This window comes from Bos taurus, chromosome 13 (genome assembly GCF_002263795.3).
Source record: "Bos taurus isolate L1 Dominette 01449 registration number 42190680 breed Hereford chromosome 13, ARS-UCD2.0, whole genome shotgun sequence".
Taxonomy (NCBI): domain Eukaryota; kingdom Metazoa; phylum Chordata; class Mammalia; order Artiodactyla; family Bovidae; genus Bos; species Bos taurus.
In genome coordinates, this window is record NC_037340.1 from 9,645,646 (window position 1) to 9,671,061 (window position 25,416).

A 25,416-nucleotide genomic window follows, 5' to 3' on the forward strand; every position below is an offset into this window, starting at 1 on the left:
GTTTTCCTTAACTAGTACTCTGGGAATATTTACAAAGTTCCTGTTATGCGTCAGGACCTACACGATGCAAAGATGAGCACTGATGCAAAGATGAGCATCACCCTAGTCTTCGTAAGATTCTAGTTTAAGATTGTCACGAGAACTACAGTTACGTCATCAATTCCTAATAATGTTAATGTCACCTTTTATTTAAGCCTGAGGACCCATCTGAGTTTACTAATAACTTGTACATTAAAAAAAAGAATGTGAGTCATTTTAAGTACAGAAGTTTCTTTAACTACCAAATATCGCCTGCATACTTAAGGAAATTCACCAGGAAGATGGGCTAGGACCAACCAAAGTCTATACTGAAGAAAGTCACTGGACTCTGAGTAGCCTTGACAGGTTATACCCTTTCATAAAGGAGCCTTTTTATTATTCTTTGCCCTGTGTCATGTTCCTCACCATAATATTCAACTAAAGGATTTAAAGATTACATCAGTTGAGTGTAATCAGGGAAGCAGAACTTAACAAGAGATACGGAATAAGGGTTTTCTTATAGGGATTAGAACTTATTCAACAGTGAGAAACTGAGGAAGTCAGTGTCCAGAAGGGGATGACTTCTGGCAGAACAGAGAAGAGCCCCTAACTAGGGCCCAGCAGAGGGAGGTGCTGAGCACGTGTGTGGAAGGTCATAGCCTCCACATCTGACCAGGCCTGGAGCATGTGAGCAGGGCAGGAGGGTCAGGAGCACAGCTGGATGCCGAATGGAAGTGAGCAAAGATGAAGTGGGAGCCACAGGAGTGAAGAGGAACCACAGGAACAAACTGTGCATCCGTGTGCCTCTCGGTGCCCGGGACCCCAGACCTGCTGTAGTGAGGACAGAACTCACTTCCAGCTCGGCCTGTTGGCTAGGCCTTCTGCACATGAATTCTCCAGGACCTCTGATTCTTGGGGCACAATGATTAGGTATGAGAGTGAGCATCCCAAGAGAAGCAGGCAGAAACTGTTATCACTTTTCACGACATGTACCCAGAACTCACATATCATTTCTGCAAGGGTCCTAGGCACTCCCAGATTCAAGAGAAGGAAATATAGACCCCACTTCTCAATGAGAGGATGGTCAGCATTACATCTTAAGAGGAACCTGAAGGATGGGGTATCTTGCATGCCATCTTGGAAAATACAGTCCGCCACAAGTGGTGACCAATACCCATAATGAGTTTATAAACACAGAGCTTGCCAGCTAAATGAGCTCTTATCCAGCAATAACCCCAAGCATATATATGTGTATGAGAATACACGCACATATGTGTATATAACAAGTACTTGGCAAATGAGGTTAATTCTTGGATTTAACTTACTTCCAAGATATTTTCAGTGTTATGCCTAAGGATAAGGGCAAAGAACTGGGCCACCCAATTAGTTTAAAGTAAAAGTACTTTTCCCTCATCATCCATCTTCTCTCTGTGGGAAAAAAAAAAAAAAAAAAAGAATAAATCAGGCTGCTGAATTTTGGACCCATACCATTTCCATGGTAACAAACTCTAAAATGTTAAAAGGTGGATTATAATTCCATGCAATATTTAAGAAATCTGGATTTAGTCTGTAGTGCCTAAAAGTACACTTAAACCAGTAAATAACATTTCCACTAACCCTCCCTCCCCCGCAACAAATGTACTCCACACACACATATGCAACATAAGTGTTGTTTGTTTTTTTAATTCCACAATTTATATTGCGGACATAAAAATAAGAAGAAATGAGTACAAATGAGACTGTCTGGCTTGGCTTGTTCTTCTTAGATCTGCTTTGAACCAAATTTTCTTGTTTTGATTTTGATCTCAATTAGAAGACTTTAGAAATAATCCGATCATTTGAAGCCTGGAGAAAAAAGCCAACCATCACAAGCACAGAAGTGAGATTTATTATGGTGTTTGGAAATTATAAGTAGTTTACTGAAGCTGAAGAGTAGAGTATGTCTAACACAGAATCTTACTTGTTAAACTTATTGTATTGAACTATAATTGACTTACAATATTGTGTTAATTTCTGCCATACAGGAAAGTGATTCAGTAATACATATATATATTCTTTTTCATATTATGTTCCACTATGATTTATCACAGGATATTGAATATAGTTCCCAGAGCTGTACAATAGGACTTTGTTGTTTATCCATTCAATATAAAATAGTTTGCATCTACTAATCCCAAACTCCCACCCACCCCTACCCTGCCTCTCCTTCCCTTTGGCCACCACAAGCCTGCTCTCCGTGTCTGTGAGTCGGTTTCTGTCTCATAGATAGGTTCGTCTGTGTCATAGGTTAGATTCCACATGTAAGTGATGTTGTATGGTGTTTGTCCTCTTTCTGACTTAGTATGATAATCTCTAGGTCCTTCTATATTGCTGCAAATGATATTATTTCATTTTTATGACCAAATAGTAACAGAATCTTATTTTTAATATTAGGATTTCTAATTATGATGTATTTCATAATATAGAAAGGTGTAGAATGAGTATAGAATATGATATCTATGTACCTACCCCCATAGTTAATAGTGGTTACCCATCACCATATTTTTTCTTGAATCTTTTTTCTTTCTATATAAATAAATTATTCACTATTCAGTTAAAGCCTTACCAGTCCATCATGTGGACTTCCCTGGTGGCTCAGATGGTTAAGCATCTGTCTACAATGCAGGAGACCTGGGTTCAATCCCTAAGTCGGGAAGATCCCCTGGAGAAGGAAATGGCAATCCACTCCAGTACTATTGCCTGGAAAATCCCATGGACAGAGGAGCCTGGTAGGCTACAGTCCATGGGGTCTCAAAGAGTCGGACATGACTGAGTGACTTCACTTCACTTCAGTCCATCATTTTACCTTCCCTCCGTTTCCAGAAATCATCATTGTCTTGAAGTTCATATGCAATATTCCTACATATGTTTCTGGAAGTTAGTGCTTATGAATGAATCTCTACACTCTTGTATATTTGTGTTTTAAAATTTTGTATAGTGGCATCAGAGCATGTATGTCCTTTTGTAACTCATTTTTAACGCTCAACATTATGATTTTTATCTTTAGCTACAGGGCATAAACACACCATAGGGAAACTGGAGGTGAGCATGCAGTATTGTACAGATAGTTAATCACTGATTCAACTAAATGTATACATAACCTGGGGAGTGAGTTGATGGTGAGTTTTTGCATTTGTCGAAAATGTTAATGCCATGTAGGCAGGACTGGACACTAGAAACTCAGGTGAATAGAGGGAAAGGAAAGCAGGGTTATTTGTACCCCAGTCCCTCCATTTCTGAAGGCTAGGTGCTTTCTCCACCCTGTGGCAACAGTGGCTGGGGATGCACGGTTTTTGTTAAACCAGTGACTGCAGGAGGAAGTCCACTTAGCTGGGGGTATAGCCTTGTGCAAGGATCAGGAAGCCACATCTCTGAGCCTCCATCAGGGAACCCCGGTGATTGTTCGTGTCCTAATTCTCTCCCTACCCTCCCAGTCACGTAGATCGCTCTTCTCCTAGGAACTCTGGGACTTGGCTCATGTGACTCTGTCCCCTACAGGCTGGGAGAGCTGAGAGGTTGGGAAGATGAAATCCATTTGGGTTTTTTCCTGTGCTGTCACACATACACCCCACTTCTGTTCCCTACTGATGTTCCATTCAATTGCCAGTTGCAATTTGATGGATGGAGTAAATTTTAACTTTTTGTACATTGTTAAAATAAAGGAACAAAGTGGGTGTTAGTTTTCAAGACACAAAATTGAGTCACTGATTTAACATCAGATATCTGTGAGCTGTTAGGTGTACCCCATCTCTCTTCTCTGGTACCAGTTACTCTAGGAATGTCTCAGAGAAACTCCTTACATGCAGAAGCTCTTGAAACAGAAAACAGGGACTGTGCAAACATTTTACTTCTGAAGTGGCATTTCCTTATTCAGTAATAACCTACCAGATTAGTTACATTGGCCTCATGTACTGTCAGCTAATTACAGTTTATTTCTGCTGCATTTCCAAGTATGTAAAGCTAAAAGCAAGTGACTGCATGCAAATTATACTGTGTGAAGCTTTTTGGGTCATGTTCAAATACTAACAGTTTTGATAAATATATTTGTTTAACAAGGGTAGGACAAAGAGCTCTCTGTTTACTGACATACTTTATTGTCATTCCGCCGTACACCTCTCGTGTGGCTGTTTAATAGAACATAAAAGTCTAGGTATCCTGGTGGAATCTCAGATCTTATTTATAGCTTGCTGCAAAGTGGCTTCTTGTCATTTATTATTTCTTATTTGATTTATGCAACATCTTTCCACCAAATTGCCCATGGGTTTATTTACATAGAGAGTGCATTTACAAACACACATACACACACTCACATGTGTGAACTTCACTCAGTGTTCTCATAGAGTTAGCAGTATAGCAGCAAGAGTCTGTGAGAGGGTCTTCCATTTATTTTTTGTTCCAAGACCATATTCTGGGAATGCATTTGCCATATTTCCTCTCACTTTAGGTATCTCTTGTTTGCCCCTAGGTGGATCGGATCATCTTCTGTGTCTTCCTAGAGGTCGACTTTAAAATCTACAAAAAGAAAATGGGCGAGTTTTTCCCAGCAGGTGAGTAAAGCAGTTTGTTTCCCCTGAAATTGGAAGGTGAAAACATGAGGGCGTCACTTGCAGTTCTACTACTTTATTTTGCCGCCTACATAGTCTTACAAGTGTGGTTTCCATACACCAGTCACATCTGACAACCTGTGTTTTCCTTGCTAAGATCTAAAGGAGGCGACAGGAAATCCAGGCGTGATACGTCCTGCTCTGGCCAGGTGACTGTGTTGTCTTGGGAAACGTGGTTCATCTCCTGAGTCTCAGCCCCTCACATCAGAAGTGAGGGGCTGGACCAAACGATATTTTCTCTTGCCCCAAATTTCATGTCCTGTGATTTCTTCCCCACACTTGTAAGTCATCCAGGTCTAGAAATTGTACGAAACCCATTAATATTTGTAGGCACAATGCAGATTATTACTGCATTCCATCCCTCTTCTCCCCAAATTGCAGTGGAGAGAGCAGTCCTTTCTAGGGCAATCTGAAAAAGGTAGGCTCTCATCTTATTTCATACTACTTTTTAGAAAGTAGGAGAAACCTCAGGGTTATTAAAGAACCTTGAGTAAATGATTTACATCCATTGAATGTGCCATTAACTGTTCTTGGTTCATTTGAATATCACCCCCACTACCCCTCTTCCAGCCTGTGAATACCTTGCTATTTTCGTAGTTCCACTATGTCCCAGTACCCTATGTACTTTTTTCAGCCATAGTAAAGACAGCTCCCAGGTAATTCAAATTACCATGAGAGTTCCAAAAAACAGCAAGGAGACATAAGAAAGTCTTAAGTGATCAGTGCAAAGAAATAGAGGGAAAAGTCAGAAAGGAAAAGACTAGAGATCTCTTCAAGAAAATTAGAGCTATCAAGGAAACATTTCATGCAAAGATGGGCACAATAAAGGACAGAAATGGTGTGGACCTAACAGAAGCAGAAGATGTTAAGAAGAGGTGGCAAGGATATACAGAACTACACACAAAAAAAGATCTTCATGACCCATATAACCATGATGGGGTGATCACTCACCTAGAGCCAGACATTCTGGAGTGTGAAGTCAAGTGGGCCTTAGGAAGCATCACTACAAAGAAAGCTAGTGGAGGTGATGGAATTCCAGCTGAGCTATTTCAAATCCTAAAAGATGATGCTGTGAAAGTGCTGCATTCAATATGCCAGCAAATTTGGAAAATTCAGCAGTGGCCACAGAACTGGAAAAGGTCAGGTTTTCATTCCAGTCCCAAAGAAAGGCAATGCCAAAGAATGCTGAAACTACCGCACAATTGCACTCATCTCACACGCTAGCAAAGTAATGCTCAAAATTCTCCAAGCTAGGCTTCAACAGGACATGAACTGAGGATTTCCAGATGTTGAAACTGCATTTTGGAAAGGCAGAGGAACCAGAGATCAAATTGCCAACATACTTTGGATCACAGAAAAAGCAAGAGAGTTCCAGAAAAATATCCACTTCTGCTTCATTGACTACGCAAAAGCCTTTGACTGTGTAGATTACAACAGACTGTGGAAAATCCTTAAAGGGTTGGGAATACTGGACCACCTTACCTGCCTCCTGAGAAACCTATATGCAGGTCAAGAAGCAATAGTTAGAACTGGACATGGAATAATGGACTGATTCCAAATTGGGAAAGGCATACATCAAGATTATATATTGTCACCCTGCTTAGTTAACTTCAAAGCAGAGTACATCATGCGAAATGCCAGGCTAGATGAAGCACAAGCTGGAATCAAGATTGTGAGGAGAACTATCAATAACCTCAGATATGTAGATGACACCAGCCTGATGGCAGAAAGCAAAGAGGAACTAAAGACCCTCTTGATAAAAGTGAACGAGGAGAGTGAGAAAGCTGGCTTAAAACTCAACATTCAAAAAACTAAGATCATGGCATCTGGTCCCATCACTTCATGGCAAATAGATGGGGAAGCAGTGGAAACAGGGACAGACTTTATTTTCTTGGGCTCCAAAATCACTGCAGATGGTGACTGCAGCCATGAAATTAAAAGATGCTTGCTCCTTGGAAGAAAAGCTACAACAAACCTAGCTGCTGCTGCTGCTGCTGCTGCTGCTAAGTCACTTCAGTCGTGTCTGACTCTGTGCAACAAACATAGGCAGCGTATTAAAAAGCAGAGACATTACTTTACCAACAAAGGTCCATATGGTCAAAGCTATGGTTTTCCCAGTAGTCATGTATAGATGTGAGAGTTGGATCATAAAGAAAGCTGAATGCCAAAGAATTGATGCTTTTGGTGTTGGAGAAGACTCTTGACAGTCCCTTAGACTGTAAGGAGATCAAACAAGTCCATCCTAAAGGAAATTGGTCCTGAATATTCATTGGAAGGACTGATGCTGAAGCTGAAGCTCCAATACTTTGGCCACCTGATGTGAAGAACTGACTCATTGGAACAAACCCTGACGTTGCGGGGGAGAAAGGGATGATAGAGGATGAGATGGTTGGATGGCATCACTGACTCAGTGGACATGAGTTTGCGCAAGCTCTGGGAGATGGTGATGGACAGGGAAGCCTGGCGTGCTGCAGTCCATGGGGTCACACGGAGTTGGACATGACTGAGTGACTGAACTGAACGGATGAACACTGTGGTGCCTGCCTTTCAGAAAAATTTTTTTGAGGTTTTCATGTCCATCTCAAGTGGTCTTTCATCTAACTAGTGATTCTGGCAGGTAGGAAGGTGTGAATGAAGGCTGCTGGTGCGTGTCACCCTCTTAAGCAACCTTTCATAGCCTCATCATAGAGAGGATGCCCCTTCCACCCTCAGATCAGGATCGGTTGCCTAGCTACAGAAAATGCTGGAGGTGTTCCACTCTGTGCAGATGATCAAGATGGGCTAAGTTCTCCTGGGTGATCTGAAGTCTTCTGTAATGTTATACTTGAAAGGTGAACCTGCTAAGTGTATTTCATTTGGGACTTTACAGTGTCCCCCTAACTGGAACATAACGTCAATCCAGAGAGACTCCCATGTGATGAAGAAGATCAGGGCTGTGATCTTTTTTCTCTTTTTCCTCCTCCTCCTCCTTCCCCTCCTTGTTTCACTTGCATTCATTTTTTTCAAACAACTCAGTATTTTCCAGAATATAAAGCACATAATAGCTGTTTAATAAGTAGCTGCTGATATGAGTTGAATTTAATAAATTCTTTTCTCCATAATCTCATGGCTTCTTTCTGTTTCAATCTCCTTGTTCCATCTTCTCTATTTCCTGTATAATCACACTGAGCAGATTTCTGTATTTTAAAGTCTTCTTAAAAGAAAACGTCCATTCATGTAAAAAATGCAACTGGCTATGGTATGTGCTTGTAAATGTCTTGTCAACACCACAGCATGATTTATAAGATTTTATAGATTTCGGATTCCTTGATATATTTGGCAATAATGACATCATATTCATTTTGAAACCTCTGAAAATGAAAACTTGTTTTCACTCTAACATATGAGAAAAAAAATAATTGTATAAGTATAATGCATTGCTGTTAAAACAAATCTCTCCATCAGCAGGTGTTTCCAGTGATGCAAAGCCAAAAATCATATTACAGGTTTTAAAAAATGGGACAGTTTTAGTGATCTAGAATGTATTAATAGCTATGCAAATAAATTGTTGTTTGAAAATTGCTACTTTAAATAAATCCAAAATGCATCTTAGCACTCGAGCGAGTGAAATAATAATAAAATCATTCTCAGTTTCACATCAGTGCTTTGAATCATGCCGTGCTCATGAAATTATTTCTATTACATATTTATAATAGTAAGTACATTTTTAAACTAAATGTCAAAATCCTCCTATATTGTTCAGTATTTCTGCAATGCTGAGGCATCAGCCATTTGTAAATTCTAAATATGAAATATGAAATAAAAGTAACTTCTAATAGAATATGTGACTGCTAATATAGATGATATACATTATCTGTCCATAATTTGAATTTATGGTTAATTCATGACCATACTATCTTTGACTGGAATATAATTTTTCTGACTTGCACATACTCCCTGGACTGATTTCAGATTATCTAGCTAGTCTTCTTAACCCTTCCCAATGCAGTAATGATCATAGTTTAGGGGGGAAAGTCATTTTTATGTTAAACCAGATCTCTGTGTTTGGGGATACTTTGGTCCCATATCTTTAAATTTCATAATGGAGACTAAGGCAAAATGAATGAGAAAACAATAGAAGTTAGACTAGAAATGATCATAATAAAGATACAGCACATGCATAACTACAGCTTGATGTTACTAACAGGCATAATAGCTAGCCTTATGGATTGCTTTCTATCAGTCATAAGATACATAGAGTAAATCAGTTAAATCTTCATAACTCTGAGAAAGTCAGCACCATAGCAGCCCTACTTTTTTGATATGGAAAATGATGCACACTTCAGAAAAGTGAGACATTCAGCTAGGGACTAACAGAGCTGTATTTTAAAACTGAGAATAGTATCTGTCACCACACAAGTAATAAGAGGGTCTTCTGAGAAGGCTGGGGTCAAATCCTAAGAGGCACCTGGAGCATCGAGAAAGTCTCCCTGATTTCATCTGATTCTCATCACTTTTCAAATCTGCTAGGCTTCTCTTCCTTCTAATGTCTGAGTTTTTCCTCATGAAACCACTCTAATATGAGTCAAGTTGGTACCATATTACAGATTTCAAAATCAAATTCCATCTAACTCATCCAGGTCATGTGGTACAATTTTCTGTAGATAAGTGGTCACTAGGAAGTCAGGAATCACGGGAGAAGATGGAAAAGTGTCCGTATTAGTTTATCAGGGTTGCCATAATAAAGTGTCACAAATTGGATGGCTCAAACAACTGAAATTTATTTTCTCACAATTCTGAGGACTAGAAGTTCAGCATCAGGGTGTTGGAGGGGCTGGTTTACTCGCCAGCCTCTCTCCTTGGCTTGTTGATGGCTGTCTTTCTCCTGTGTCTTCGTGTGGTCTTCCCTCTGTGTGTCTTTATCTCAGTCTCCTCTTCTTACACGGACATCATTCATATCGGATCAGGGTCCACCCCGGTAAATTCATTTTAATTTAATTACTTCTTTAAAACCCTATCTCCAGGTAGTCACAGAGAGTTCAGTTCAGTCGCTCAGTCGTGTCCAACTCTTTGCAGCCCCATGGACTGCAGCACGCCAGGCTTCCCTGTCCATCACCAACTCCTGGAGCTTACTTAAACTCATGTCCATTGAGTTGGTGATGCCATCCAACCATCTCATCCTCTGTCATCCCCTTCTCCTCCTGCCTTCAATCTTTCCCAGCATCAGGATCTTTTCAAATGAGTCAGTTCTTTGCATCAGGTGGCCAAAGTACTGGAGTTTCAACTTCAGCGTCAGTCCTTCCAATTAATATTCAGGCCTGATTTCCTTTAGAATGGACTGGTTGGACAGATGGTTAGGGCTTCAAAATATGAGTGTTGGGGAGACACATTTATCCCTTAATAGAGCCCATCAGGGAAATGCATTAGGAACTTTGGAAAAAAGAAACCAGCAACAGGTTTTTTTGAACAGTTTTATGGCTTTCTGTGGGTGAAGTACACATGACTTTTTCTTTCTGGGAGTATTTGTTAGAAGTCTGATGTGGCAGCTTATGGAATTATCATACACTTTAGTTGCAAATAATTTATAGTTACATGTGTCATTTCATAGCCTACAGCAAGTAATATTTGTATGATTCAAGTCAGAAATCTCTTTGTTCTTTACATAAAAGGTTTGGATTTTTCAGTGGGTAGGATTTATTTTGTGTAATTTTCAGTGAATATAAAAAACAAAGCATAAAAACACAAGTTCTGATCTTGAATGTGGAAGTCAGTTTTTTTATTGGACTCAAGTCCTAACAGAGAATTTAAGGACATTAATTTCCCTCATAATAAGAATTCCGTTTCTTAGTTTTGAGATTAGATCAAAGAATCCTCATGTTGGAAACTTGAAAGATAGGGTCAAGTCACCACCTTCCCTTTTTTGGGAGGGAAAGTCAAATTTCTTTACTGTAGGGTTTCCCAAATAGTGGTGATTTTGCCCTTCCAAGAACAATTGGAGACATTTTTGTTACTCACAACTAGAGGAAGGGAAGTGCTACTGGCAACTAGAGAGTCAGTGCCAGGCATGGAACTCAACCTCCTGTGATGCGTGAGACAGCCTCACAGCAAAGACTTCTCCGACCGCAGATGTCAAGAATGCAGAAGCTAAGAAACTCTGCTCTACTGTGACCATCTCTCTCTCACCATTCAGGCCACCAAAGCAGGCTTTGCCTTTGGATCGGGTTTATTTCTACTTGCTAATACCTTACCCAGACTTAGCTGGATTCTGAACCTGTGCCTTCACCCTGACCTTTGGCTCCCTAGATTCACAACCATCTCCTGGTCTAGTCTTCTGGGTTTGCCTTCTCCCCATTCACTCTGGACCCACAGATTTCTTTGCGTGTGCCTCTGCTGCCCCCGCCCCAACTGCCTGGTTCTTCCAGCCCCAGCCCACTCCTGGTATCGCTCATTATTGCTATGTAGGAGATCTGATGTAGTAATCTCAGAAAGTGTGGTTAGCTGTTATGTAGTTTTTATACACCTAACGAATAAGTGTAGAGGTGAAGCTAATAGGCAGAACAAGGAAGAACAAATTCACCAATTATTCTCTCTACATACCTCAAGCAAAAGTTATGATTTCTTTGGCTAAAAGTTTTCACTTTTATCAGTGACCATTGGGTTAGTGACCATTCATTGACAATATTACCTTGTGAGCTCACAAATACATTTGATATTAGAAATCTTCAATCCCCTACAAGTATCCAAACTCAGCTGACTCATTCACAAAGAAACTGACTATGACTAAAAAAATTTATCCATAGTCTCTTTATTGTTTGACCCTGAAAGTGATTAGATTTCTCCAATTTTTCTTCCAAGTATGAAATTTATATAGCTTATATACAATATTCATGTTGACTTATGCAGAGTTAACTATAATTAAATATGTACCTTTCAAATAGTAAGTAGCTGAGAAAATTAATAAAACAGAAAAATGATTCCAGGATGAAGTTGTATTCTTCTTAAACCTGCCACTTGTCTCTAAGAGGAAGATTTGCTTTAGACAGAAAATTTCATTTGTGTTTGAGTGTGACTCAAAAACTATTTGAGAAAATCAAATAGAAAAGAGGCTGAAAATTTCACTCTCTTTTTGATAGACATAGCAAAATAATGATCCATTTGACCCACCAGTATATTTGGGAGGCATTTCCAAGTACAGAATAAAATGATAAACTTTATAAAGCTGCAAAAATATTCAATGCCTTAAAAATGAGCTTGAGAAATATATTTGTATTAATATACACATATAGAAACATGTGTATGACCTGTATAAAGTTACTAGTAGACAAAATTAATAGACATAGAATTATGAATGTTTATAAATTATGAATTTTACTAGAGATGATTTCTGCCCTTAAATATAGATTTTTCTTTGTTGGATATAACGCAAAACCATTTGAATGAAAAAGTCAAAGCATAAGTCAGGTTTGAGAACTCTACATTGGCAACCTGCTAAAAATTAAACAGATGACAGTGGTTGCCTAAATTGCATAGGTTTTATTCAAATATTGACAGACATATTATTAATTTATTTTATTTGAGTGTGCAGACATATTTAGGTTTTATGAAGGAAACCCCAAATATAGATTTTGATGAGAATTGTCATATCTTTTAACATATGCCTATTATTTTCTAAACACAACAAGTCAAGAATCTTCTCAGTCAGGTTCCAATTATTTCAACCTCCTTGCTGCTACTGCTGCTAAGTCGCTTCAGTCGTGTCTGACTCTGTTCGACCCCAAAGACGCCAGCCCACCAGGCTCCCCTGTCCCCTGGGATTCTCCAGGCAAGAATACTGGAGTGGGTTGCCATTTCCTTCTCCAATGCATGAAAGTGAAAAGTGAAAGAAGTCACTCAGTCGTGTCCGAGTCTTAGCGACTCAATGGAATGCAGCCTACCAGGCTCCTCCATCCGTGGGATTTTCCAGGCAAGAGTACTGGAGTGAGGTGCCATTACCTTCTCCGTCAACCTTCAAATATAAATTAAATTGTATTAATACAAATACATCTTTCATTAATTTTCCTGACCATGTGTTTCTGTCATTTATCTCTGTCTAAATTATATACATTCTTTCAGTTTGTCTTCAGCTGAATTTTTATGTTATGATTTCTTTTTTAACCTTTATCTTGTCTCATCAATGGAAAGGTAAATTTGGAGCAAATTGAGACCATTTCTGATACTCTGTTGTACTTCCATAATCTGGAAAATTTCAAAATATATATAGTAGGTGTTCATTAAACTAACAAAAAGCTACCATGACTTTTTAAGCTAAAACAAATAGCTCAGTTGGTAAAGAATCCACCAGCAATGCAGATAGCCCTGGTTTGATCCCTGGGTCAGGAAGATCCATTGGAAAAGGGATAGGCTACCCACTCCAGTATTCTTGGGCTTCTCTTGTGGCTCAGCTGGTAAAGAATCTGCCTGCAATGCAGGAGACCTGGGTTTGATCCCTGGGTTGAGAAGGTCCCATAGAGAAGGGAAAGACTACCCACTCCAGTATTTTGGCCTGGACAATTCCAGGGTCTATACAAAGTCCATGGGGTCACAAAGAGTTGGACATAACTGATTGACTTTCACTTTTCACTCAAGTAAAAGATCTTTTTTTTTTTTCCAGAAATCCTAATCTAGATAAAGGAACAGCACTTTTCATATATTTTTTGTCATAAGGGAAGAATATTTCTCTAAAATTATCTTTCTAAAATTACATCCTCTAACAAATGAACATGATTTTTTAAAATTTATACCTGAATCTACTCTTCCAAAGCTAAGAAGAAAAAGGTACAGTCAGCCCTTCATATTCATAGCTTCCATATCTGTAGATTCAACCAACCTTTTTTAAAATATAAAATTTTTGCAAGTCCTTCAAAGCAAAACTTGAATTTGCTACATGCTAAGCATTTACATAGCATGTACATGGTATTAGGTATTATCAGTATTCTAGGAATGATTTAAAGTATATGAGAGGACAGGTGTAGGTTACATGCAAGTAATATGCCATTTTGTACAAAGGACTTGAGCGTCCCTAGATTTAGGTATCTGCCTAAGATTCCTAGAACCAATCTCCTTCAGATACCAAGGGTTTGACTGTATTCACCCAACTTCTTTTTCATCTCCCTTCTCACTCATAAGTTTTTCTCATACACCATCAGTATTATATGTCTCCTATGTGCCCAAGACTTTGATCACTATTGCATTTAAAGTACAGTTCTCATAAGATCCTGAAATGGCAAGTATTATACACAAGAGTTGGAAGACAACATCAGCAAATAATCAAATACAACACTGATATAGTCACAGTACCAGGAATTCTAGGCAGATACATATGAGGACCAGAGTGGGTAAGCTAAGTTTCATGAAGATTCTAGTACCTGTAGTGAGCTTTAAGAGATGAACAGAAGGAAATTCCCTGGTGGTTCAGGAGTTAGGATTCGTGCTTTCACGGCTGAGGACATGGGTTCTCATCCTTAGTGAGAACCCATTGAACTAAGGTTCAATCCTTAGTGAGGACCTAAGATCCCTCAAGCTGTGTGGCACAGCCAAAAAAAAAAGGATGAGCAGGAGCAGAGATGTGATGTCAAATGTTGTGTAAGAGACAGAGGAAGAAGGGCAGTTCATATGGGAGAATCAGGGAAAATAAATAAGATGCTTCTATCAAACGTGTGAATCCTTGACTCAGAAATGTTGACATCCATCACCATGTAATAGCTAGTTGGGCCTGAGAGTAAGCCTTTCAGTGGGATTAAGGAGGGTTATTTCATTCCTAACTAGAGACTGGCCTTCCAACAAGAATCCTATGGCATAGGTTCATCAACTGATTTTGGGGGGATAACAATGAACAGGACACTGAAGAAAGCTCAGCCAATTGCCCCAAATCATGTAGATGGGTATTTCTAACCTCAAATCCTTCCTGCTATGCAACACTTCTTCCCATAACAATTCTGAAAATGTGGGCAGTTGTTCAAAGCTAGATTTTCTGCTAAGAAAGTCATATGTTATCTATTTGTTGTAATAGCCCTAGAGTTTCTGAAGTGCTAAACATGCCTCCAGCCACAGGGCATGCCCACATGTCCTTTTCCTTCCTCTTCTTATCTGCTTCCCAGTCATCTGTTTTCCAAGACCATCAGTGAAGCACGGGGCACCATGATCTGCTATGGTTTACTTTACTCTTGCCATATCAACACAGTGGTCAGAAGGCCAAGTTTGAAGGCCTTGGTGGTGATAGGCATGGTGAAGACCTGAAAAACCTAACTAATAGCTAATGAAGAGCTTGGCACATAGTCAAAGCCATCTGCTTGTTGGAAGAAAACCTCTAGGCTTGTCATCACAAACAGTCTCTGTTCCTGAGACAGCCTCCTCAGAACTGTGGGACTTTGTGTAGGTTGTTTAATCTTTCCACGCTTCACTTTTGTCCTGGGCACAAGCGGTGATGGGACATTTCCAAACAGAATGAATAACAACGTAAATGAATATTCAGAGAGATGTCTAGACCAAGGATTATGCATTTAAAAGATGCCTGTTTACTTCTTCTTGTAATTTTAAAAGGAGGCATTTCAGTCATTGGACCATGTTTTAAAATATATATAGCTTCTAGAAAATAATATATAGAAAACTTCTTATTGTAATATAAAAGTAGCACAGATTTGTAGTAAAAAAAAAAAAGAGAGAGAATCCAAAAGAAAAAAATACAAATAATTTTTTATCCTATAGTTCAGAGATGAATTAGATTTCATTGTTTATCCTTTAGGTCTTTTAAAATGCAAAGTGAAAACAACCAAAAATGCAGTCTTATAACTCACAGTGTGTCACATACCACAGATCATGAACATTTTTTCATGTCATTATATATTGTTCTGTAACAAGGAGATCCAACCAGTCCATTCTAAAGGAGATCAGTCCTGGGTGTTCTTTGGAAGGAATGATGCTAAAGTTGAAACTCCAGTACTTTGGCCACCTCATGCGAAGAGCTGACTCATTGGAAAAGACTCTGGTGCTGGGAGGGATTGAGGGCAGGAGGAGAAGGAGACGACAGAGGATGAGATGGCTGGATAGCATCACCGACTCAATGGACATGGGTTTGGGTGAACTCCAGGAGCTGGTGATGGACAGGGAGGCCTGGCGTGCTGCGATTCATGGGGTTGCAAAGAGTCGGACACGACTGAGCAACTGAACTGAGCATAATCTTAATGAACCCAATGTTTACCCAAAATTGTATTGTTGAACTGTGAAAATATCATTGCAAATTATTCTCTATTTGTTGATGAATGACACTTATAGAAGCACGTCTTTATAGGTAAACATTGGCATATATCCACAATTTTTTTAGAAACTTTTCTAGAAGGAGTATTACTCTTTCAAAATGCATAAAAAATCAAGATGCTTCTGATAGTAATCGTCAAATTGGCCTTTGTGTTTACAAGCCTGTGAGTGAGTGGCGTGTACTCAGGAGTCACCATTCCCAGAGGCAAGCATGTGAACATTGACACCTCACGTTGAACAGCCTTTCAGGCTAATGTCCTTTCAGGCTAATGTAACAAAAATCCATAAACAGGAGGCTCATAAACAACAGAAAGTTATCTCTCACAGTTCTGGAGGCTGGAATTGTGAGACCATAGTGCCAGCGTGGCCAGGTTCTGGTGAGGACCCACTCCTGAGTTGCAGGCGGCTGTTTTCTCATTGTGTCCTCATGTGGTGGAAGGAGAGTTCTCTGGGGTTCCTGTTATAAAGGCATGAATCCCATTCATGAGAGGTGCACCTTCACAATTAATTATCTCCCAAAGTCTTACCTCCTAATACCATCTCACCGGGGGCTAGGATTTCAAAATATGAATTCTGGGGGAGCACAAACATTCAGTCCATTGCACAGAATTTATATTCTCATAAGCAGTATTTAAGATTTTACTATTTCCTTACTCTTCCAAGTAGTATACATTCTCATGCTATCAATTTTATACATGAATTAAGCTAATTAATGGATAACAAAGTGCATTTCTTTTATTAGTAGTATAGCTAATCCCTTTTTCAGTTGTTTATTATAGCTCAAAATGTCCTATGTGAAATGGCTAATCATATCTTTTGCACATTTATACTGACTATTGTATATTTATCCTTATTGATTTGTAAGAACAATTTGTATATTAAAGCTGTTAATCTTTTCAAATGTATGTTGCAAGTAGCTCCCCGGTTAGTCATCTGTCTTTGTGATGTTAGTTAGCTATTATTCTTTTATGACCAAAACAATGAGGAAAGGTAGGCATAAAGACAAAAGAAAGAGGAAAGGAAATGTGAAAAAGAGGAGGGTGGAGAATGGAAAGGAGGGAGGAAGGGGAGATGAAAGAAAGAATGAAGACTGAATAAAAGAAAGCAAAGAAGAAACTTTTTATACAAGAGAATGAAGTTGAAAATTAAAAACTCAGGAAAGACCTTGATTTTAAGCGTAGGTACTTGACCCCTTAGGAAATCACTATGTCTAAATGAAGTCATTCTTAGTTCTACTCCTCAGATACTTTGTATGCAAAGCCATCTGCTTCCTGATTTACTAGATGTGGGAGGAGGAATGATGCCTTAAACCCCCCAAAGATGCCTTCAACCCCAGAATCTGTAAATAGGTTAACATTGCAGAGGGGAGATAAGATTGCAAATGAAATCAGAGCTGCTGATTAGCTGATCTTAAAATAGGGATATTATCCTGACTTATCTGAGTGGGCCAATGTAATCACAAGGGTCCTTAAAAACTGGGAGAAGGAGACAGAAAGAAGAGAGTCTGAGGGAGACATGACTGTGGAATAATGTGCAGAGAGATTCAGCCTGGCTGGCTTTCATGATGCAAAGGGGGCCGTGAGCTGAGAAATGTGCGTGGCCTCTAGCAGCTGCAAGGTTGAAGGTACAGATCCTCCTCTAGAGCCCGCAGGAAGGATTGCAGCCCTGCCAACACCTTGTTTAACCCAGTTAGGTCCACGTCTGACTTCTCATCCACAGGACTGTAACATGATAATTTTGAGTTGTTGTAAGGCACTAAGTACATAGAAATTTTTTACAGCAGCACCAGTGAACTAATTCATCAGTTGTCTTTGAATAAGTAAAGGGAACTCAAGCAAATTGTTGACCCGGTCTGAATTGCACATTGTTTTTATTTAAAATGGCACATTCGGTGCATAGAAAAATCTATAGAGTGAAATAACTCAAAGTTTTCTTTAATTATGGATATTTACAGGGACTTGGCACTTTTGTGCTCATTTGTACATTTTTAATGTGCAGGTCGCATTGATGCTTAGAATTATGCAAGACCTGCTTTCTGTAATGTGCATAAAGGAGTTGACTGCCTTCTTAGGAAATGGGGTACTAACCATTTCCACTTGATGGGCCTCAAAAGCTACAAACACATTTTGCCTTCAATGAAAATCCAGTGAAGTGTTGCTGTAACCAGGCAACCCGAATGCAGGAACAAGCAGCAGGCCTAGACAGAAAGCCATCGGTGTCTTCAAAGGGGAAGAATGTGCAGTGTGTGTAGCAAATGCTGATAAACAGCAGAACAAATAAAGACCTAAGGACACAAGCCTTGACTAAGCAGAGTTTGATCTCATTAGGGAGTTCTGATAAAAGAGAAGGCAAAATGCTGCTGGCAGAAGGGCGGATGCTGTAGGCATCTGTACAAAAAACCCCTACAAGGTGCTTTAGAAAGAGTCCTCAAAAGTCCTGGGTAGACTGCTTTCTGCTGTGTAGTTGAAAACATTGAGGCAGGTGTGGGAAGAGTAACAGTAACTTTTGAGAATAGTGTATAAATGAAATAATTTCTAATAAGACACAGAAGTAAGAATAAACAATAGAGTAGGTGAAAATCCTCCAACCTACATGACACCGTATGCATAGACCTGACTTGTGCCCTCAGCCACATCTTCTTTCCAAATTTATTTTACTGAAGGGCAATTGATTTACAAAGTTGTGTTCATTTCTGCTGTACAGCAGAGTGATTTAGTTCTGCATATACATATAATATTTTTCACATTCTTTATTATAGGATGTTGAATATAGTTCCCTGTGCTATTCAGAGGGCCTTGTTGTCTGTCCATTCAATATATAATAGTTTGCGTCTGCTAATGCCAAGTTCTCACTCCATCCCTCCCCAACATCTCCTTCCCTTTGGCAACCACAAGTCTCTTTCCTAGGCCTGTGAGTCTGTTTCTGTTTCAGATAAATTCATTTGTGTCGTATTTTAGATTCCACATGTAAGTGATATTATACGGTATCTACCTTTCTCTGTCTGACTTGGTCTGTCCATGTGGCTGCAAATGGCATTACTTCATTTTTTTTATGGCTGTGTAGGCAATGACACCCCACTTCAGTACTTTTGCCTGGAGAATCCCATGGATGGAGGAGCCTGGTGGGCTGCAGTCCATGGGGTCGCAAACAGTCAGACACGACTGAGCGACTTCACTTTCACTTTTCACTTTCATGCATTGGAGGAGGAAATGGCAACCCACTCCAGTGTTCTTGCCTGGAGACTCCCAGGGACGGGGGAGCCTGGTGGGCTGCCGTCTATGGGGTCGCACAGAGTCGGACACGACTGAAGTGACTTAGCAGCAGCAGCAGCAGTATTTCATTCAGGAGACCGCCAGTTCAAATCCTGAGTCGGGAAGATCCCCTGGAGAAGGCTACCCAATCCAGTACTCATGGGCTTCCCTGGTGGCTCAGATGGTAAAGAATCCGCCTGCAATGTGGGATACCTGGGTTCGATCCCTGGGTTGGGAAGATCCCCTGGTGGAGGGCATGGCAACCCACTCTACTATTCTTGCCTGAAGAATCCCATGGACAGGGGAGCCTGGCAGCCTAGTCCATAGGGTCACAAAGAGCCAGACATGACTGAGTGACTAAGCACAGCACAACACAGTATTTTATTCAGCCGGTGATGGAAATTTAGGTTGTTCCCGTGTGTTGGCTGTTGTAGATGGTGCTGCTATGATCTTTGGGTTGCATGTATCTTTTTGAATGATAGTTTTGCCCAAGTACATGCCCAGGAGTGGGATCTCAGACAAATATCTCTGAAGAGGTGTCGATCTCCTTCACTTGCTATTTACTCAGCAGTCCACAGCAATTATGCGGTTCTCTCTATCCTGCTACAGCTGCTGTCCTCGTGGAGGTTATCAAAACCTGTTGGGTGGGTGGAGTGTGGTTTTCGAAACCAGTGAATATTTGATCACATGACTCCATGTGACCCTTTGCAGCCTTTATTTCACCTGCCTGGGCATCCTGTCTCCACTTCTCTCTGTATCCTCACTGCACACGACCATCTCCAGCCAAGAGTCCCTCAGCATGTCTCACTCAACACATCTAAAACTAAATCCAAAGTCTCCCCTTCCCCATCGCCCCACTCCTGAACCCCATATCTTAGGGATTGGTACCATCATGTACCTAGTTGGCCAAACCAGAAACAGCAGAACCATGCAGTTTTCTGAGCAATGCCTTTTACTTATTGATTTATTTATAAATGAATGAGCTTTGAGTGCTCCTCTTAGGTCAATGACCAGGTGGGAGAAGGAGAAAAAAAAAATTTTTTGACTTTAAAAAAAAACTCTCTCCTGGCCCTCTCAGGGACCTTCCATAAAGTAAATTTAGCAATTTGTGAGATCCAGGGGGCCCCGGTTTTCAATGTAATGCAAGATACTCTGTGAGGAATTCATCTTTATGTCTTTCCTTGCTTCCAATTTCTGCTTTGTCAAGTTTCCCAAGAAGCCATGAGGATACCCTTATCTTTCCTACTTCTTGGAAATCCTGAAAAGTTTGGAGCATTGTGTTTTTGCTAATGCTATCTCCTTTCTCTGCAAATGCAAACTGCTCCTAGAAGCTGTGGATAAAGAGAAATGCAAATCAAAACCACTATGAGGTACCATTTCACACCAGTCAGAATGGCTGCGATCCAAAAGTCTACAAATAATAAATGCTGGAGAGGGTGTGGAGAAAAGGGAACCCTCTTACACTGTTGGTGGGAATGCAAACTAGTACAGCCACTATGGAGAACAGTGTGGAGATTCCTTAAAAAACTGGAAATAGAACTGCCTTATGATCCAGCAACCCCACTGCTGGGCATACACACTGAGAAAACCAGAAGGGAAAGAGACACGTGTACCCCAATGTTCATCGCAGCACTGTTTATAATAGCCAAGACAGGGAAGCAACCTAGATGTCCATCAGCAGATGAATGGATAAGAAAGCTGTGGTACATATACACAATGGAGTATTACTCAGCCATTAAAAAGAATACATTTGAATCAGTTCTAATGAGGTGGATGAAACTGGAGCCTATTATACAGAGTGAAGTAAGCCAGAAGGAAAAACATAAATACAGTATACTAACACATATATATGGAATTTAGAAATATGGTAACAATAACCCGGTGTACGAGACAGCAAAAGAGACACTGATGTATAGAACAGTCTTATGTACTCTGTGGGAAAGGGAGAGGGTGGGAAGATTTGGGAGAATGGCAATGAAACATGTAAAATATCATGTAGGAAACGAGTTGCCAGTCCAGGTTCGATGCATGATGCTGGGTGCTTGGGGCTGGTGCACTGGGACGGCCCAGAGGGATGGTATGGGGAGGGAGGAGGGAGGAGGGTTCGGGATGGGGAACACATGTATACCTGTGGCGGATTCATTTTGATATTTGGCAAAACTAATACAATTATGTAAAGTTTAAAAATAAAATAAAATAATATAAAAAAATAAAGGATAAATAAAAAGCCTGTGCTGTGAAAATTAAGCCTTAGGAGAGAGGACTTGGGTGCTCATGAAATAAAAGCCGAGATCACTGTAATTGTTCTGCTTTACAGACTTGCCCATATGCGGGGGTGTCCCTGAAGTTTTGACGACAGTATTGTTTTATCTATTTCACGTGCCTGTCATTCGTTTTCCCCCCACCTCCACCCACCCCCTGCCTGGGAGTGGAGAGGCTGCCTTAATAGTCCATGAGGGTAACTTTCCTTGTAACACACTCCTTTGTCCATGCAACCCACAGGTCTCTTTGACTGAAGCTGGAGCTTCAGTAGACATGTACATGTCCATCCATGTACATGTCCCTCAGCCAATCTGAGGGTCCTGGCCATGGACCATGATAACCATGCCTTCCAGCTATGTGTTAGCTGGGTGATTTCAAGCATATGTTATCTTATAAGGAGAAGAACTGTTTCTTGCTCCCAGAAACCATGTGGTTTGGGTATCCCTTACCAGCATCAGTATTGGTTAAGCATCCAAGTTAGCTTAGCTTGGATGAAAAGTGAGGCAGCTACTGCTTTTGAAAGATTCTCCTCCAGTGCACAAGTAGTACTTTGGAATATCAGCTTATATGAGCATCACCTGGAGGGCTTATTAAAACACAGAGTGATGGGTCCCTCCCTGAGAACTTGTGATCTTTAATGGGACCCAAGAACTTGCATTTCTAACAAGTTATCAGATGATAATGCCAATGACGCTGCTGGTCCAGAGACCGCACTTTAGACTGAAGTTCTTTGGGGTTTTGTAGTTTGTCTGTTTTCTTTTTACTTCCCTTAAAGACTGCATTAATTATGGGAACTCTAGGTAAGTAGAGAAGAGGCAAACCCTAAGTCATTGCAAAACCTGTGGTATACTTTGTCTTTCAGGGAAGCATGGGACCATTTGTTATTACTATTTACCTTCTCCAAAAACAGATATCTTTAAGCCAACAATCTTTCATATCAACTCAATCTCCCATAGAAGATAAAGTAGATAGCTGTGAAAGTAGGTAAAATGCTTCCTTATGAAGGGGTTTCTGAAGTGTACAGAGCTAGGTGTTACTGAAAACTAGTTGTTTTTCATACTTGTATTTGATCTAAATAAGAACCTTAGTCATATTTGTACTTTCTGTGAAGAATTCAACAGGTTAATCTGATAGTGAAATGAATACAAATTGTATCCATTATGAAATTCATATCAAAGAGGCCCCTTCAGATGAAACTGAGCCTTAGTCTCTGGGTGCCCTTGGCAGAGGAAGTGAAGTGAAAGTCGCTCATCGTGTCTGATTCTTTGCAACCCCATGGACTATACAGTCCATGGAATTCTCCAGGCCAGAATACTGGAGTGGGTAGCGGTCCCCTTCTCCAGGGGATCTTCCCAACCCAGGGATTGAACCCAGGTCTCCGCATTGCAGATGGATTCTTCACCAACTGAGCTACCAGGGAAGCCCCGGCAGAGGAAGGAAAGAGGATTTTCTGGAGTTGGCATTTCTGAACATACAGAATAATACCAGCTGATGGATTGCTCTCTATTTTGAAATGGTATCACTTTGGCTGAGAACCTTATATTTTATTTTTGTCCTCTAACAAAGAAGTAGGATGCTTAAAGAACTGTTAAAAGGGCACCTCTCTGCCCATGCTCCAAACATGTCTTAACTTCTTTCCAAGTTTGAATGGCATGACTCCCATCTCCATAGACTATCATCTTCTTTTATACATTGTCTTTTGGTTCCAGCTTTTGCTTGGGAAAAAAAAAAATTATTGCTAGAAATGTGTTGAATAAAAATGGCTCCAGTGAGCACATTACGTAGAATAATGTTGTACTTGTACTAAACTGGATTTCATTAATAAGTAACAGCACATTAGGTGCTTTGCAGACCAAAGGACTCTTGCTTGATTGTAACACGAATACCAAAATATGAAGGCATTTTTAAAGTAAATTTCTCTCATAAAAAAACAAGTTATCACTCAATGGATGGTATGTTACTTCTCTACTTAAAGTTGTTTGGTTCTCAGGATACACTTTAAATGCTTCAACCTGGTGTAGTAATCAAGATTCTTCAGAGAAACAGAACCAACAATATAGATATGGAAAGAGATGTGTTATAAAGAAATGGCTCCCACAGTTATGAAGGCTAACAAGTCCCAAGATCTGTGGTGGGCAAGCTTGAGAACCAGGAGAGTCGATAGTGTAGTTTCAATCCAGATGCTGACAGGCTTGAGACCCTGGAAGAGCCCTTGTTCCAGTTTGAGGTCAAAGACACAAGATATTCAGTGTCTCAGCACAGAGGTAGGTAATCTGGCAGAAGGAGTCCCCTCTTACTTGGGGGAGGGTCATCCTAACAAACTGAATGAGATCCATGGGGGGACAATCTGCTTTACTCAGTCTATGGATTCAAATGTTAATTTCATCCAGAATCCTCCTCCCAGACACTCTCAGAATAGTGTTCAGCAAATGTCTGGGCACTCTACAGTCCAGTCATGTTGATACATAAAATTAACCACCATATTCAGCATGGACCAAAGAAGACCTTTCAATAGTAGTACAGATCATTTTATCCAAAGTTCTGTAAATTCTCCCTTTAGCCATTAAGAGCTAGTTTTATTGCCTTCAAAGCATCTTGAGTGGTCACATCCAAGTGTTTTTAGCTGCATTTCCCTCTGCTTGAGCTCCATTAACCTTGTCTTACTTTGAATACCCAACCCTCTCCCTGACTCCAGAAGCAGACTTGAAACAAAATTCAAGTGGAAATCTTTACACCAGCAGGGGAGTGAGAAATGTCATGGAATTACCCTCCCCTCCAGGGCAGCCTTTTACAAAGTGACTGGCAGGATTTGCATACAAGGCTTCCAGCTCCCTTGCTTTCTGGTTTTGCTTTCCTATGCCACCCACCTCTTTATGAGGTCTTTGAGGGAGGGGAGTGTCCTCTTGTATCTCCAAAGCCTCCCATGGTTCTGGCACATAGTATTGGCCAGTACATGGTTAGCTAGTACATGTAGTAATAATAATGACTTGATGACAGTGACAGCCAGTATTTATTGAATGTTCCTTCTGTATAAGCACTTTACATGTATTACCAACTCTAGAAGAATGGTAGTTTTATCATCCCTATGCTATCAATAGAGTCTATTTTCAAATATACGCTCTGAGGTCACATTTTCTGAGAACCCTTCCCAGTAGCCTTGACTAGAAGCATCCATCCCTCCTCTGGCACCTTTTGTAATGGCAATGATTACTCTGCATCATATATTTGAATTTCTCTGCATGTCTTAGTTTCCTTACTCTTGGTAAGTTTCTAGATAAAGTTTTATTTAAGTGTCTGATTTATTTTTGTGTTTTCTATTTCGCCAAACACAAGCCTTGCACATAGTTCAGTTCAGTTCAGTCGCTCAGTCGTGTCTGACTCTTTGTGACCCCATGAATCGCAGCACACCAGGCCTCCCTGTCCATCACCAACTCTGGGAGTTCACTCAGGCTCACACCCATTGAGTCAATGATGCCATCCAGCCATCTCATCCTCTGTCATCCCCTTCTCCTCCTACCCCCATCCCTCCCAGCATCAGAGTCTTTACCAGTGAGTCAACTCTTCGCATGAGGTGGCCAAAGTACCTAGTATGAGCCTTGCACATACTAGGCTACCAATTAGTGTTTATCAGAAAGACAAATGGATACAAGGGGAGCAAATCAGAGAAATCTTTGACATTTCCTTTATTTTCCCCTAGAAAATATAGTCTTTTCCATCCCACTCTGAGATTCCAGAGGGTCTGTTGTCATAGAGATGATTCTATATATTTTAGGCAGTTTTGGGGAAAAAATTCTATTTTAATATATTAAGTTTAGAAAAAAATATGTGAAGAGTTTACTTTGTAGAATTTAGGTAATCATTTGGTTAGAAAACCACATTTCCAAGAAATAGCTATTCTTCCTCCTAAAATTATATTCATAAAAAGAATGAAAAAAAAATTATGTAGAAAATCACAACTGTTTCTAACAATC

At 40.1% G+C, this 25,416-nt stretch overlaps 1 protein-coding gene across 3 annotated transcripts in view; it reads left to right on the forward strand.

Moving 5' to 3' along the window:
• The window catches only part of MACROD2 (mono-ADP ribosylhydrolase 2), a 2,330,645-nt gene that overhangs the window by 2,093,053 nt on the left and 212,176 nt on the right, over positions 1 to 25,416 (forward strand). For all 3 annotated transcript variants that reach the window (XR_009496772.1, XM_025000233.2, NM_001105029.1), the window contains 1 exon segment: positions 4,523 to 4,604. Coding sequence is in view for 2 of the 3 variants with exons in the window: in XM_025000233.2 (XP_024856001.1) it covers positions 4,523 to 4,604 (82 nt within the window). In the remaining variant the exon portion in view is untranslated.